The sequence below is a fragment of the Condylura cristata genome, unplaced genomic scaffold (genome assembly GCF_000260355.1).
Source record: "Condylura cristata isolate star-nosed mole 26May11 unplaced genomic scaffold, ConCri1.0 scaffold00027, whole genome shotgun sequence".
Classification (NCBI taxonomy): Eukaryota; Metazoa; Chordata; class Mammalia; order Eulipotyphla; family Talpidae; genus Condylura; species Condylura cristata.
In genome coordinates, this window is record NW_004567128.1 from 10,643,074 (window position 1) to 10,660,068 (window position 16,995).

At 38.9% G+C, this 16,995-nt stretch overlaps 1 protein-coding gene across 1 annotated transcript in view; it reads right to left on the reverse strand.

The window, feature by feature from the left end:
- The window catches only part of KLHL15 (kelch-like family member 15), a 33,161-nt gene extending 16,166 nt beyond the window's left edge, over window positions 1–16,995 (reverse strand). Inside the window, exons 1-2 of the mRNA XM_004689918.1 lie at window positions 16,912–16,995; window positions 3,735–4,446 (exon numbers count right to left, since the gene is read on the reverse strand). Of these exons, the coding sequence (XP_004689975.1) occupies window positions 3,735–4,439 (705 nt within the window). The 5' untranslated portion in view covers window positions 4,440–4,446; window positions 16,912–16,995. The remainder of the gene's footprint in view (window positions 1–3,734; window positions 4,447–16,911) is intronic.

The following is a 16,995-nucleotide window of genomic DNA, read 5'->3' on the forward strand; positions in this document are numbered from 1 at the left end:
TCCTCTCACTGCTCCTGCACCTCTGGCCTGTACCCCAGTTCTGTTTGCATAAATAAATCAATCTTTAAAAGAAAAATCATTAAAAATTATTCATGCATATGACAACTAGGGTGCAGGCCAGAAGTACATGGAGCAAGAGGATTCACCAGAGACAGAGTGGGGAGCAGGACAGGCAGAAATTGCTACAGCCGCTTCAGTGTGAGTTCAGTCCCCAGCACCGGAGGTGACCCACATGGTGTGGCAGATCTCTCTTGACCCACCTGCTGCTCCCCTCAGCAGTGCACTTCATTAATTTGCCTGTTCTGCTCCCCACTCTGTCTCTGGTGAATCCTCTCACTGCTCCTGCACTTCTAGCCTGCATCCCAATTCTTTATGCATAAATATTTTTTAAAAATACTTATTTTTATTTATTTATGCATAGAAGAACTAGGGTGTAGGCCAAAGGTGAAGGGGTGGGAGGGTGAGACAATTCACCAGAGACAGAGCGGGCAGTAGAACAGGCAGATCTACTGAAACACACTGCTTAGGGGAGCAGCAGGCGTGTCAGGAGAGGTCTGCTGCGCTGTTAAGGGTTAGCTCCTTGGCCAGAATGAAACTCTTTTCACAGTCGCTGAAGACAGTTTGAAAGCACTGAGACTTTAACCCCTGTGCCACCAGGGAGGCCCATGTTCACAACTTATTTTCAAATATTCAGCAAAGAAAAAAAATCTGTATATGGCAAAACATTAACAGTTCTTAAAACTAGGTGATAGCAGGCCCTCCCTGGTGGCGCAGCGGGTTAAAGCACTGCACTGAGAAACTAAAGCCACTTCCTCATGAGTTCGATTCCCGCCTGCCCCGGAGGTGACCACATGGCGTGGCAGACCTCTCCTGACCCGCCCGCTGCTCCCCTCAGCAGTGTACTTCGTCGATCTGCCTGTTCTGCTCCCCACTCTGTCTCTGGTGAATCCTCTCACCCTCCGCATCTCTGGCCTGTACCCCAGCTCTGTATGAATAAATAAATAAATCTTTAAAAAAAAAAACTAGGTGATAGCAATACAGATATTCATTACATTTTCTTTGAATTGCTCTGTGTTTGAATATCCTCATCAGAAATGGGAAAAAGGAGAGAGAATTCTAGATTAAGACAGACCTAAAAAAGCTTGCTGTATGAACCTTGATTAAATCCTGGTTCATAAAACACATTTTTTAATACACCTGCAAAAATCATGGAATGGATACTGCATGATATTAAGAAATAATTGCTAGTTTCAACACTAACTTTTATGGTTATGTAGGAAAATCCTCACTCTTGGGAGATGAGATGCCTAAAGTAGTTAAGAGTCATAATGTTTACAACTTTCTTTGAAATTGTTCAGCATAAAATAAAAATTACACATGAAGGCATATACACCCTCTACCTATCTAGCTAATTAAAGCCATTGTGGCAAAATAAGAATAATTAATCTACATGATATGCTTATGGGTTCCACTATTCTTTCAGTTTTTTCTGTTTGCACCCATAAGAAGTCAGTATTTTAAAAATAAAAAGTGCATATCAATACTTTACTTTCCTAAATTTCAGCAAACAGGAAAATTATACATCAAAACTGCCTACAACCAATACCCCCCTCCCATGGAGATTCTCATACTAACTAGTGATCAGCACAGATGAACCCTGTCTTTATTTTCATGCCCTTTCTGGCACTTTGTGTATTTACTAGATAGTAAAGCCACTTTGTACTCAATGTGCTGAGTACAGGAAAAATAGTGGGACCTACATTCAAGGAGCTCAAAATAGTATATGGTATAAAACAGTCCAAATTCTTACTTCCAAACCCTATTTTCCATTTTAGTCTGGTTTCTGAAGTTTCATTTCTAGAGACAGGGCCTCAAGTCTGACTTAGTGTTTCTCTATTTAGAAAGTCAGAGTCCTCTGATAAACATTAACTCACACACTACTAAGAAAAAAATCACTGATTACCTTCCATTTATCTTACCACTCTATTGTGTTAAAAAAAAAATCCAAAGATTTTTCTGTGGTCAAGTCCTTATTAATTTTTCCTTAAACATTAACACAAAAAGGAAGTCTTAACAATATATTATCCTGATAAGACTCCCAATACCTGGTCAGTGGGTAACAACCACCTCCCCTACACTGCATATGCAAAGAGAACCCATCGGAAGCATAAATGATGTCTTGTATGATTTGAAAAATTACTTGGTCTTAACTTTCAGCCACTGTCACAACTGACCACCTTGAACAATTGGAAGATAGAAAGACTCTAGCTCAGCACCTAAAATCATTTACTACTGTCGTTTATTTATATGTTCTCTGATAAGAGAAATTCTATTTTCTATTACATAATTACGTTCATCTAGATTGAAGTTGGAAGTTCTTCATTTTAGTAGAGGGGGAGTATTTGCATTAACATAAAGACAAAACATGATTCCTCGTGGAAAGAAAATAGTAAAAGGAGAAAAATCAAAACACCAAGAGACAAATGATTTACATAGCTGATATGGCAATGATTATCACTGAAAAATAACTAAGAAATATAGTTTTCAGTTTCAATTATTTCTGCCATATCAGTATATTGAGAATAAAAATAAAATCCCACAAAACTGAGTTCTCTATTAAAAATGCAAGTTAAAAAGCAAAAAAAAAAAAAATTTTTTTTAAAGTGTAAGTTGATGACATTTCTTAGCCTTTTGGAAGAAAAAACATGCCAAGCTGCTGAGTGTCATTCAAAGGCACAAATCTGTTTACTTTTCAAATGCTGTAAGCAACCCCTCTGCTCAAATACTGTATTTTTATCACCAGGTCTTGTAACTAAAGCTGAGGAACTATTTAACATAAAGGGTGTCGACCAAAGCTTTAAGTGTGCTTTCTAGAAAGAAGAAAAGATGCAAGAGGTAAACAGAGCCCCAGAGGTAATCATGTGATTAGAAACCAATTAAGTTAAGCAATTACTGAAACTGCTTTCTTTCCTTTGGGCAAGAAAGGATCACAAGTGAGTCTCTGATATAAAAAGGAAAAATGCTTACATGCAGAAAGGCCAAAGCTGTTTTAGACAAAAGTCTATTTTTAAGATAGCAGAACTATTACATGGTAAAATGTGCATGGAGATGTTTGACCAAGGTAGACAAATTTATAGTCTGTTTAGAAATGCCAGAATGATGGTTTTAGACATAAACATGTTTTCAAGGTTAAATTTAGTTAGTATTCATAGTGAAACGGGTAAAACAGAACTAAGTAAGAGTAGGGAAGAAAATCACCACCAGGACCCACTGGTTTTCAAGAGCTATTTTATGTACCCTTCCTTACTACAGTTTAGAAGAATGTGAAAATGTAGTAATGTATATCATTCAGAACTGTAAAACTCCTTCTCGACTCTAATATCAGCATGTATAACTTAAATTAATTTTTTAAAAGAGCTGGCCTACTGTCATACAGATTTAATTTCCAGAAAAGCTAAAGCTAACTTATAGTTTGGACTAGATAATCATGCTTCAACTTTAAAAGTACTTTTAAAAGGAAACTACTCTCCTACCTACCTGGTTCATCTTTTACCTACAAAATGTACTTTAAAAACCTAAATTCACAAGCTGTAACAAATTATACTTACACATGAGAGATTCTTATAAACTATTCATTCTGTTTCTGGCTCATAACCAAGTCTGGCACTCTTATCTAAAGACACACTGCCTTAACTAAATGATGAACCCTGTCTCTTGCTTTCAAATGCACTAACCTTCTCAAAAACACTGGATGGGGTCATCAAGCAAAACCTGATGTTCTGAATGATGGTATCGGTGTGTCTCCAGCGTCTTCTGTCATGCCGCAGCCAGGACTGCACAGCCTCGTACAGCTCTATCTCTGGGAACCTGCTCAGATGATCATTATCCAAATAAGACATGAGCTTCTCAAAGCTCAGATAAGAGAGGAAGTCAGGCCGAGACATGAGTGGCACAAAGTTGTCTAGCAGAAAAGCGTCCAACTTCTCCCTGACTCCCTCGATGTTAACACCAAAATCATCTAAGAGTCTCATTATTTCTGCACAATTTTCTAAGCAAATTTTTGCTAAGAGAAAAGAGCAGCAGAACTTCACCACTTCTATAAGTTGAACATACATGGCAGCCTGAAGAATCTCATGAACAGTATTCATACTGAGCTCTATAGTTCCATAGTACATAAATTGAAGGACGTGGCTGAAACCAGTGGCAGTTAGACCTTTTAAATGTATTTTGTCCTGATCTCGCTCCCTCATGTCTGCTGTAAACATAATTCTGAAGTAATCACTCTGGGTGGCCAACAAGGCTTTATGGGCCTGGAACTGATGATCTTCAATAACCAGAGTGACATCCAGAAGCAAGCCCTCCTCATACAGTGCTCTGAACCCAGCAGAGACACTGGTGTCATGAATGGAGGAACAGAATCCTTCCACGTCCCCTGCCATGAATCACCTGGAAAAAAAGTAATCAAAGAAAACTGTGTTAATCATTTCCATACATTCTGAAGACATTATTAACTTAGAGCTTAAACAACTTTTATAATGGTCTCAATTCCATGCCTAAGTCCTAAATGTACAAGCCCTTTGGGAGAAGACAACTTTAAGGTTTGCAGGCTAATGTCTTTGGCTTCCCTACCTGGATGAAAAGTATCTATCAAACAATGGTAAATCATTAACTTACAAGTAACATATACCATAATATTGAATAGTTTTAAACATGTCCATAAATTAGCAACACAAAAACAATTTCTGAAATACTAAACGATGAGAAAAAGACAAAAAGAAAATTAAACCAAAAAGTACACTGTTGATCTTGAAAACTCCCAGATACTTACCCAAAGGAAGCAATCAGGTAAATATGCCAAGTTGTACACACAAGGTTTTCCTTTCTAGCTTTATTTATAATAAAAGATAGGAAAGTATTCAAAAGCCCAACAATAGATTATTAAATAAATGTGGCACAGTCTTATAATTATAAAAACAAAAAACGATGACAGCAATCTACCTATTCTTTCAATGGTTATCTATTAGGTATTGCTATGTGGGGGGAAAGCAAGCACTATAGTATACCCCATATATTTTCAAAAATTAAATACCCATGTATATGTTTAGATGAGAAAAGTTTGGAGAAATATATGCCAAAATGACATCCCTGAGTAGTGGAATTTCAAGAAAATTTAAGGTGTTTAGCTTTTCGAAACATTTTACTTACCTCATTAACCTTATTTTTAAAAATCCACACTAAAACTACAAATATCTATTTTTGAAGGAAATTAAGCCACGTTTTTTGCATATCAGAGAAATGAAGCCAAGATAGTAGAATTATAATTAGATCTCTTAAGTAAAGCAGAATTAACTAATACAGTCTATTAGACTGTTTATGAAGCACAGTAATTTTCTCCTTTTCACAAAACCCCTCCCAGGCCATCTATCCTCTCCTTAACTCTCTTCCTCACACAGCTCCACGCTTCCTCCCCAATGACCCATCCTCCCATGCCTTAATTCCCTCTCCCAAACCATCCCACTGTGCCCTGTGGAACCTTGCTTCAACGTAAACAAACTCTCTTACAGGCTCATGCCAGGCACAGAAAGTACAAAGTCTGCTTCAAATAAGAAACAACACCCTTCTATACATTCTCCTTAGAATAAAATACTCTTCTATAGCTTGCAGACCTACCTTCTACTATACCTTCTCTTAGTTTCCTACTGATCTTTTTCTAAAATGTGGCCTTTTACAAAGATAACTCCACCTCCTGTTACTCCTTGTCACTTATCACATGCACACATCACAAGGAATCACTCTCCCATTTACTGAGGACCCCTGGCTACAAGTCATCTTCACCTCTCAAATGCTCACAGAAGATCACTTATCCAGAAGCCAAGAGTCAAAAAGCACTGTGACCTGACCACCTAGAGTCCTACAACCTCCCCTCACCCCCCCCCAACCCCCACTCCATTTCGAAACCCTATTCCCAAACCTCTGGAAACTTGCCACAATCCAGAACTGGGTCGAATCTGAAATCTTACCTGTCAACTTCCCACTCTCTGACTTAACCTTCTCTAGCATCTCTGAACTTTATCTCTGTACTTCTCCAGTTGATTATCTTCTGGTATCAGAGCAAACATTCCCTTGCAGGGTTTTCACTTCCCTTAACCCTTTTGCCTATACTCCATACCTGCCCTGCTAAACAAAACTATGCAAACTATGCAAGCTTTAATTTCCAGTAAACCTTCAGAGCCAAGGGACCATGTTCTTCCTTTAAACAGTTGTGAGGCCATTTCCCATTCATGTACAGTGGTACACAATAAAAGATTTCCAAAGTAAGGACAATTGAGATGGACAAACTTCTATTACAGCAATTTTAAAAGCATTATCTAGAACACCTCATGACCTGCGGTCATATGCTTATTTGCTGATGGGTATTCACTGACCATGCTAGCCATCAGCAGAGGCAGCAACCAACATCTAGTGCCCATTGGTGACAATACTGACATCCAAGCTCCCTTTCCCTGGTTAGAGCCTGGATGAACCACGAGCTCTCCCATGAAGAAACCAGCATTACAGGCAACCTGCTCTATCTCCTTCAGGAGAACCGTTACTGCCAACCTCACTCCTCTATTATCACACTCTCCCCCTTTATTTACTAAGATGAAGAGCACCTCTGTGTGCTGGGCACTACAATAGGTGTACATCATCTTCCGGTGCCCCATGGGCATCTCAAAACCATGTCTACACAGAATCATTAATTCTACCCTCCCCAACCAGCTTTCCCGTATACTCTCTATTTTATCAAGGAGCAGGCTACATGCCTTTCTTCCCATGTGTCCCTAATGTAACTTGCTTTATTGATTATATGTGTTTACTTAACTAAAGGAAAAAAGTATGCAAAAAAAAAATCACTATCAGTTTTTCCTTTTAAGTCCTACATTAATTCAAATGTATACTTACATTTCTTTTGGAAAGATACAAGAGGGCTATCCATAACTTGGAAAACAGAAGTAAAATATTTTAGACACTGTAATCAATACTTGACAGAACTTTGCTAACACACACAAGATTAAAGTATTCAGAGTTTTAATCCTGCTGTAATTTTAAAGTTAATGAAGTTAGGATTTCCCAAGTGCTGTAAGGCATCTATACCCAAATGCCTACTGGGAACAAAAGGAACATCACAGTGTGTGGCTAGTAGAGGGCAATCAACATCACACTAATTATCCATTTCAAAATAATTAGAATAAAAAACAACATATTAGACTGGATTAAAAAAGTTGATATTTCATTTTCTTCCACAGGATCATTATGGACACCAATTATCACTTTGACTCATCAAGATGTTTTGGTCACATTTAATGTAGATTTAATAAGTGGCCGGACCAGACATCAGCGCTCACATAACTTGAGAGTAAATATTCTTATGTTTCATTATTATTTTGTCAGTGCCTTAACTACCATATACATCACGTTTTGTCAGTTACCCTCTCTATTAATCAATTAGCACCATCTGGTAAGGTCGTAATTAACTAGAATCCACATTTCTGTAGAAGATTTGGTCTACAGAAAACATAAAAAGGAGAAACATTATGCTTTCTCAAAATAAGCAATCTAGGTTCCAGATAGTTACTGTGGCTTAAACATCATAGGGTAAAGCAAGAATAAAAAGGAATACTGGTAAACTAAATCCCAAAGTCCAAAAGATGTAAGGTCAGCACCTGCCCTAGCGCCCTGAGCTCTTTTCTGGACACCCAGACAATTGAGAGGGGTTCCTAGCAAGGAGGCTTTCAACTCTGTGATCTTGACCCAGTCACATATGGTTGGAACAGGGTGGGAAATGAGAAATTAAGAAGTATTTTTTTTTATTGTCAAACAATAAAAGAGGAGCCTCCCTGGTAGTGCAGGGGACAAAGTCTCAGCACTATCAAGGCTCTGCCAGCCACTGCACCATGAGTTTGATTCCAGGCCAGGGAGCGGACCCACATGGCACAGCAGACCTCTCGTCTTGCTCCCCTCAGCAGTTTCAATAGATCTGCCTGTTCTCTCTCCACTTTGTGGTGACTCCTTTCATTCCCTGCACCTATGGCCTGTACACCCATTTCTTCTATGCATAAATAAGTTAAATAAATCCTTTTTTTTAAATTGGAAGAGGGGCAGATGGAGAGAGAGGGGGAGGGAGAGGAGGAAGAAGAGAGGGAGGCAAGGAGAGAGAGGTATGCACTGACAATGACTGGAGCATGTCAAAGACTAGCTGCAGGCGCCAACTTCTGCCTGCAGTGTGGGGTGAGTATCAGAGAAAGCCAGTCAACTGAGGAAGCAGAAGCAAGCCAAGACAAGAGGACAGGGAGTGTTTCCTAATGCCCTTATCCTTCCAGTTCCTAGGCCTACCTCTCTGTTCTGCCCCTGGAGGGTTTTCAGAGAAATCCTTGCATTCTTAAAATAAGTTGTCCCCTACTGTTTTACCACCTTAGGTGGGCTTTTCCCACCTCTAACCAAGGTCCCTAAATAATACCTTTCTTAAAAAAAAGATTTATTTATGTATACAAGAACTGTGGTACAGGCCAGAAGTGCAGGGGGTGAGAGGATTCACCAGAGACAGAGTGGGGAGCACAACAGGACAACTGACAAAGTACACTGCTGAGGGGAGCAGTGGGCAGGACACAAGGCTGCAGCACCATATGGGTCACCTCCCTGGCCAGGGATTGAACTTGTGCTTTGGTGCAATGGCCACGGGTAGCTTCATAGTGCTGCACTTAAAGCCCTTGTGCAACCAGGGAGGTCCCAGCAATAGAGTTTTAGAGCAGAAATAGTTACAGTCTGAATTACTCAAACTTTCTAGGTCTTATCTCTGTATCTATAAAAGGACAGCATTGATGCAATCACTAACATTTTTTAATAATAAAATCCTCACTATACTATTTTTATAAGATTTTACAGATGTGTAATGGACTTATATATGACAATAAATAAACTAGCTATTTCTCAAGTCTCAGCAATGTACTTGTGAATTTTGTTTTATCTATATAGAATTCTAAAATTAATTTATAATAGCTGGGACATAAACAGTAACTTCTACATGTAAAGGCTAGTGCATCTAGCATTAACACTAGCAGCTTTAAAGCAACAGCATTTTATACTTGTATGAGAAATATGTGTGTAAACAGAAAACAAACTAATAATCAGTGATTAACTGACCAATGTGATAATCTCTAAAATGGAAGTAGTAAGTTAAAAGCACAGGTTTGGAGTCAGTTTTGAATCTGATTCTTTTTGTTACTACCTGTGGAGCAAACTACTTAGCCTCTCTGTGGTCTAGCATTTGTTTTCATCTGTAAAAACTAGTGTTAACAGACCTCACCTCATAGATTATTGTGACAGTTAAATGAGTTAATACACTAAAAGCACTTAGAACACTAAACCACCCTTAAGTGTATACCGTAATGATAGGGTTTATTACGACCCCTTCACTCGATGCTGCTGGAACCTATGTAATAAACCTGATACAGTTCAGTTAAATCTGGAGAACCCCTTCTTCCTAGCAACAGCACTAGAACCCCAGTCTACCTTCTCAGTAAATTCTCTTGACCCAGGCCAACTCTAACCTAGTAGGTAAGTAAGGACACTAAAGTCCACCAGTGGACTTTTTCTTGAAGGGCACACAACTAGTACAGACCAAAAAAAGAAAAAAAGTTAAAACTAGAATATGGGCCTTTCTGGTGGAAAAGGGGTTAAAGACAGAGCTATCAAGCTATAGCCAGCCACTTCAATGTAAGTCCAATCCCTGACCAGGGAGCTGACCCACATAGCACAGCAGCTCTCTCCTGTCTCGCCCACTGCTCCCCTCAGCAGTGTGTTTCAGTAGATCTGCCTGTTCTGCATCCTCTCACCAACCCCCCCCCCCAACACACACACACTTTTGGCCTATACCCCAGTTCTTATATGCATAAATAGATAAAAATAATTTTTTAAAAAAGAATTAACCAGCCCTCCCTGTTGGCACAGCGGGTTAAAGCACGGTACTAGGAAGTTTAAGCCACTTCCACATGAGTTCGATTCCCGCCTGCCCCGGAGGTGACCACATGGCGTGGCAGACCTCTCCTGACCTGCCCGCTGCTCCCCTCAGCAGTGTACTTCATTGATCTGCCTTTCTGCTTCCCCCACTCTGTCTCTGGTGGGGCCTCTCGCCAACCCTGAGCCTCTGGCCTGTACCCCAGTTCTGTCTGCACAAATAAATAAATCTTAAAAAAAAAAAAAAAGAATTAACCTAAGCTAAATATCTACCTCAGAGCAAGGCATCCCAACCAGAGGTCAATTATCCAACTCTTTTTTTTTTTAAAGAAAGATTTATTTATTTATGCATACCAGGACTGGGGTACAGGCCAGAGGTATGGGGATGAAAGGATACACCAGAGACAATGGGGAACAGAACAGGCAGATTGACTGAAAACACACTGCTGAGGGCAGGACAGGAGAGGTCTGCAGACCCTGGGAGTGAACCAATGCTGCAGTATCTTGGGAGAGCTTCATACTGCTAACTTTTAACCAGCTTCTCCACCAGGGAGGGTCCCCTTTCCAACTCTTGCCTAATGCTTCCTGGGATTACTCACAAGACTCTAGGAACTTAACACTCCTCAAAATCCTCTCTACAGACCCCACACCTACCCAGGGTTTATACCAATGCACGTTTGTAAGAGATCAGCTCTGCTGGTGGTCAAAATGCTGTTATCTCAAACTGCAAAGGCATTGTTTTCCATTATTTCTCATCACACAAGTAAAAAATTTCTCACTTTTCTTGGTGCCCATAGCTTTTAGGCCCTAACAAACTACTGTTTGTATCTGCATTGATCAATAATGTGAATACAACTAGTATATTCAAAGATAAAAGTATGCCTATGATCTATAACCATGCTGTTCAATGCAGAAACAACTAGCCATGGGGTCACTGAGCACCTGAAATGTGGCTAGTCCAGACTGAGATGAACTATAAGTGTAAAATGAAAACCAGATTATGCAGCTTTAGTAACAAAAAAGAATGTAAAATAATCTCATTACGTAATTAGACTGATTGCACACTGAAATAATATTTGGGGTGTATCTGGTTAATTAAAATTAATCTCACCTGTTTTTACACTTAAAAAAAACTGGCTATGAGAAAATTTTAAATTACATGAGGCTTGCATTATATAGTCTATGGGAAGGAAGGCTATATTCAATATAAAATAAATGTGTAAGGAACCAATCAAACCTACAAGCTAACACATGAAACAAAATCAACTTGTTCAGATTCCATACCCTGGAAACTACAAAGAAAAAAAAGTGAGCCTTAAGTTAAAATAAAACAAAGCACACATAATAATAATTTTTAAAAACCTAGAAAAGTGTAAGAATACAAAAGAAAAATATAAAAAATCTTATGTATAAGAATTCTCTAAATAAAAGAACTATACCAAGTTAGGCACTAAATTAGTAGTTATAAGGTGTAATCACAAGTATAGTTCAACAAAACTCAAGAACTCTGTAACATCAATTGGTCTTGGGGAAAAAGTCCGCTAAGGAATTTTGAGAAAAGACATTTATCCATATACAAAATGTTCAATGTACAGAAAATTCTGTACTCTCAGTTTTCAGAAAAGATGATCAGATTAAGGGAAATCATGGTTTATAAACCTACATGTGCATATATTCTACATTTTTATATTCGGACTTTCAAAGGTAGTTTTTTTTTTTTTTAAAGGGGAACCAACTTCAATTAGACTACATGACAAGCATACTTACACGAGTAGGAAAGGAAGACTGAAGAATGTGTCTTATACCATAAACTTGGCAATGGCTAAAGAAAACAGAAAGTTTCACATTTTCTGTGCACAAGAGCAATAGGGATTCCCAAAATATTACGGTACGGCAACAATAGGGGTCCTAGTCTCCTATAAGGAGCTTGCAAGTATTTTTATAACAACTTATTTAGGTTAATGTGTAGTAGAGCTTTTAAAATGTACAATTAAAATTTTCAATCACAAATTTTTTAACTTTGTGTTTTAACTTCTATTACGATAAATATAAATAGAATCCACATAAATAAAAACTCTTTGGAATTCGGATAATTTTTTGGTCTAACAAGGCCCTGAAACCAAAAAGTTTGAGTACCACTGACAGAGCAATACGAGATAAATGAACACACACGCATACCCCAACCTCTTCCTACCTCTGCCCTGGAAGACTATTACTGCTATTTATATCACAGAAATTTCTAACAGTTCAAACTCTCTAGTGACCAGTAAAGAAAGAAGTCTGGTGGGGGTAAAATGGGACAGGAAATTAAAGGCAAAGAAATTAAATACTTCCTTTTCAGTTAAAAGGCTGCCATTCTGATGAGAATAAAATTTTAGGCAATCCAAAAGATGTTTCAAAATTAACCCCCATGTTTATGCCATTATTAATAAACATTCCTCCCACAGCTGCCTGTAAATTCACACAAAACCCTCAGTTATTCAACATAAAAGCCAGAATCTCAGCAGTTAAACATCTTCAATGGAAAATTTAAATTATTTTATACAACTTTCCTCCTTAAACCGTTAGCCAAACAAAGTTGATGCTCATGCAGTAAATGCCATAGTGGTATACTAAAAAGAAAATGCAAGGCTTACTGCAGATAAAAATAGAAATAATTTGCTAGTCCTAAAATGTGTCATAATTTCTAAAACCTGTAAAGCAAAACTTTTAAATTCAACAATCTTTTAGTGGCCAGCTTCCCAATCTAAAAGGAAAGAAAAACTTGAAAACAGACTAGCTTTATTTGCAGTCATTCTACCCTCAAATACAAGTGAGTTTAACATGAGAGGAAAGGCTGCATAAGTTAACTTCAATTTGTTTAATACTGGAAATACTTGTCCAACAAAATGTTTTTATAACTCAAAACCAAATTGCAAACGACCATTTAGCTAAGCTTTAAGGAAGGTTCTTGGTCCTCCAGCCCCCAGGTTGGCACCTATTATTCAAGTTACTTCACTTTTCAGGTATGTTTAGCATTTAGTCATCCTATAATACAAGAAACCTTACAAGAAAGGGGGAAAAAAAAAGACACCTCTGGTTTCAATGCTATTTTGTTCATCAGAAGATTTTAATTTAATGCTCCTTTGCTTATTCCTCACTACAAGCCAAGTGGTCCAAGAGTGATGTCATGGAAAACAGTTTCCTTAGCCTTTAGAGACTGGATCCAGTGAGAATTCTAGGAAAAGCATCTACTGGGGAATAAAAGTCCAAATCTTGTAAGTTACACGCTAACATGAAATTATAAATTCCAGAACGTTAACATATTAGCTCTCCGTGAGAATGATACCACTGAAATAAATCTTTTGGAAGGCTAGACGTTACAGGTTTCCTGAAAATCTTTAAATGATGCAGAATCATTAATGACAATCAATGATCTTATCAGAGGCCAGATAAATTTTCTATTCATTATTTGCTCCAATGAATTCAGGCAGATGAGCTTTAAGGGTCTTATATTAAAAACAGAAAATCTCAGAATGACCATTCCTTTTTTAGTTTGTTTATTCCAAAGTTAAGATTTCTAATTCCAAAGTCTTCCACTTTTGGATAGCATATATCCAAAGATGAACTGAGACTCTATCCAATGATTCCTAAATGGCAATAATTATCTATTACTCTCCCCACACTTCACCCTGTCCCAGACACTTTGCTGTTACTAGAAATCCAACCATACGCCCACCTTAAGATCTCTGCATTTGTTTCCTTGCCAAGATCACTCAATCCCCAAAATATCTCTGACTTCCTTCAGGCGGCTACTCCAATCAGTGAGCCATTCCCTAAACCTGCTTCTTTAAAACCAAAATCACCCTACTGCCCACCCCCCATCAACAAGACAAACCCCTTTTTCCATTTTGGCTTCATTTTTCTTTATAGTATAAATAAATGACGGTGAGGTTATCTTTTTTCAGTTTATTTTGTTACTGGTAGGTTTGTTTGTTTGATTTCATTGATTGTTGTCTTTCCAACTCCTTTCTAGAACAAGTGCTAGGCACACAGTAAGTGCTTAGTAAATCTGTGCTGGATGAACAGATAAATTTAATCTTCACAACCCTCTTCTGTAACCAAACCTGACTTTATGCACCAGAAAAAGCAAAGCTCGCAAGGTAATTTGCCCAACGCTAAGAGGCAGAGTTGGGGCCCACCCAACTTCGGAGTATTCATTGTTAACCATCATCCCACAATGCTTCATCAATGACTGTGACTTATCTATCTTCAATTAAAAAACAAAACAAAACAAAACTGGGCCCTCCTTCCCTGGTGGCACAACTGGTTTAAAGCGCAGCACTGTGAAGCTATCCGCCGCAGCAGCCTGCAGCCTGCAGCCTAGCAAGCGAGTTCCATCCGGCCAGCAAGGCGAACCACGTGGCACACTTCTCCAGTCCCGCCAGCCCGCGCTCCATTCATTCAACAGTGTATTTCACTCGATCTGCCTGTTCTGCTCTTCATTCTGTCTCTGGTGAATCCTCTCACTCCCCACACCTCTGGCCTGTACCCCAGTTCTTGTATGCAGAAATAAATTAAAAATAGGGCTCTCCCTGGTGGCGCAACTGAGTAAAGCACAGCACTACAAAACCAGCCACAACCAGCAGTAACCACTTTCAGCACGAGTTCGATCCCTGGCCAGGGAGCTGACCCACGTGGCATCTCGGACTCCTGCCTCACCCTGCTGCTCCCCTCAGCAGTGTACTTCGTCAATCGGCCTATTCTGCTCCCCAATCTGGTGAATCCTCTCACCACCCCCTGCACTTCTGACTGTACCCCAGATCTGTATGCATAAATAAATAAATCTTTTTTTTAATTTAAAAATTTTTAAAACCACACAAGCCACAGAATTTCAAATTAGAATGCTAATAAATTAATCCAATGAGAGCATAAACTAAAAATTCATTCTCCTCAGTTAATGTTATTCACTCTGAAAATACAATGAAAAAGAGCAAACTTGACAACAGGCCAGCTACTTCATTTTGGGGTTCCAGGGCAAAATAAAAACGTGAGGGCCCCCACATTCAAAATAAGAAAAGAGTGCTAAAGGCTAAACATACAGAGTTCTTCTTTCTTCTGAGGCCTCTCGACTTTTTTTTTTTATTTTGCTGTTTAATGCGTTCTAAGAAAATTTAAAATATAAAATCAGCACGAATGTTACCATCCACCTTTATATTGTACGATGCCAGTTTTACACACAGATTAAATCAAGTTTGAGGCCCTTCGAACACTTATAAAGCCAAGTAAGTCCTGGTTCCAAGATTTTAGCCCCACATAACCCAAACCAAGGAAGAGAGGTCAAACCTTGCAATTCCCAATAAAGCAGTGATTTGCCAAAATTTTATCTTCAGGACAAGCGATAAACCCAATGCACAAAAGCCAGCACATTAAAGTAGGTTCTTCCTTTTGCTAATTTAATCTTGGCCGCCTTATATTATTCTGCCTTTTTACAAAACACAAAAGCGTACTAGGAAAGACAACTGATAATGGATTATAAATCTAATAAACCATCTCAGGGAAAAAATCCCTCAGAAAACCACTTGTTAACTAAAAAGAACAATAAAGATAAAATGCATCTTCACTTCTTTTTCACCATTTTTTAAAAAACAAACCATACTACATTTCCCATATGCCAAGTAAAAATGATTCCGTACTGATCTACTACACACATATATAATAAAGTCTCACAAATAAGTTCAATTTTCAAGCCAGGAATATTTACTATCCTATTACTACCAAGCCAATCATCAAAAAAGAGAGCAAATTAACATTTTTTACCACTGGAAAAACTGGTTCTAAGCACCCACTAAGAGTTGTGATGATTAAAAACGAGAATTAAATTACAAATATTACATTAAGTGCCAAAAGTTAAAATAATCCAACTATTCCTAAATCTGCCAAGAATTACAGAAATATAAATGCATTTATAAACTCTTCAAAGACAAATTAGTAGCTATATTCGGGCATTCAGTTCCCTAGATATGAGAAATAAGCACTGAAATTGGGGCATCTATATCTTAAAAGCATTTTCTAAATCACAATTTAATCAGGTGAACGGAAGAGAACACAAATTTGCAAAATAGAAAAGCCCAAACCACTGTAAGATGTTAAATAAATATGCCGAGTAAGTAAAAGGGCATAGGCGGCCTGGAAAAATGAAAAAGCAAAACACTACAGTAACGTTAAATTTGAATTAAAGAATACCGTTATTTAAATAAGCAGTTAGCATTTCGGAGGAAGAAGGCCAAGCAACGTGACTATTATATATGTAGTCGATTCACAGCACGGCTTCGCTATTCCGGACTTTATTGCTTATACTTATAATACAGAAATAAAAGAGGCAGCAACAGTTAGCCACTAGAACATTAACCGCTCTGGCAAAGGTCTAGAAATTGCCGTGCATGTTCACACTTTCCAGCTATAGATTATTCTCACATACATGACCTCATATAGTCTTCACTACCCTGTGATGTGGCTATTACGGACTAGATTTCAGAGATAAGAAACCAAGGCTCCGTACGCGGTATTCTCAGCCACCCAATCGTACCCAGACCTTCTGATTCCACGTTTTATTCCGCGCATTTCGCCTGCTTCTATTTCAGGCACAGATAGAATTTTTAAAGGGAAGGAACGGGTTAGAGGAAAAATAATCATGGTACCTGCAGCTGTGCGCTGCAAAAAATGGCTGAATGATGCTTCTTCCTTTTTTCCCCCCTCCTCGGGAAAAAAATGCAATTCCCAACAATTTAAGTACACTCAAAGACAAACGAGGTCCTGGCGTCTACCAAAGGACTGACTCGGGGCTGGGCAGAAAGGGCTACCGAATCCGTGGCTGGCGCGGGGCCCCGAACCCAGCCCAGGCGCCCGCAGGCCGGAGGGCCAGGGGCGGCTACGCACCTCGGGGGTCTGTCCAACCTCTAGTGGACGGCAGTCTGCATCAGGAAGAAGCGGGCCGGCGGGCCAGGCGGTGGGCGGGCGGGC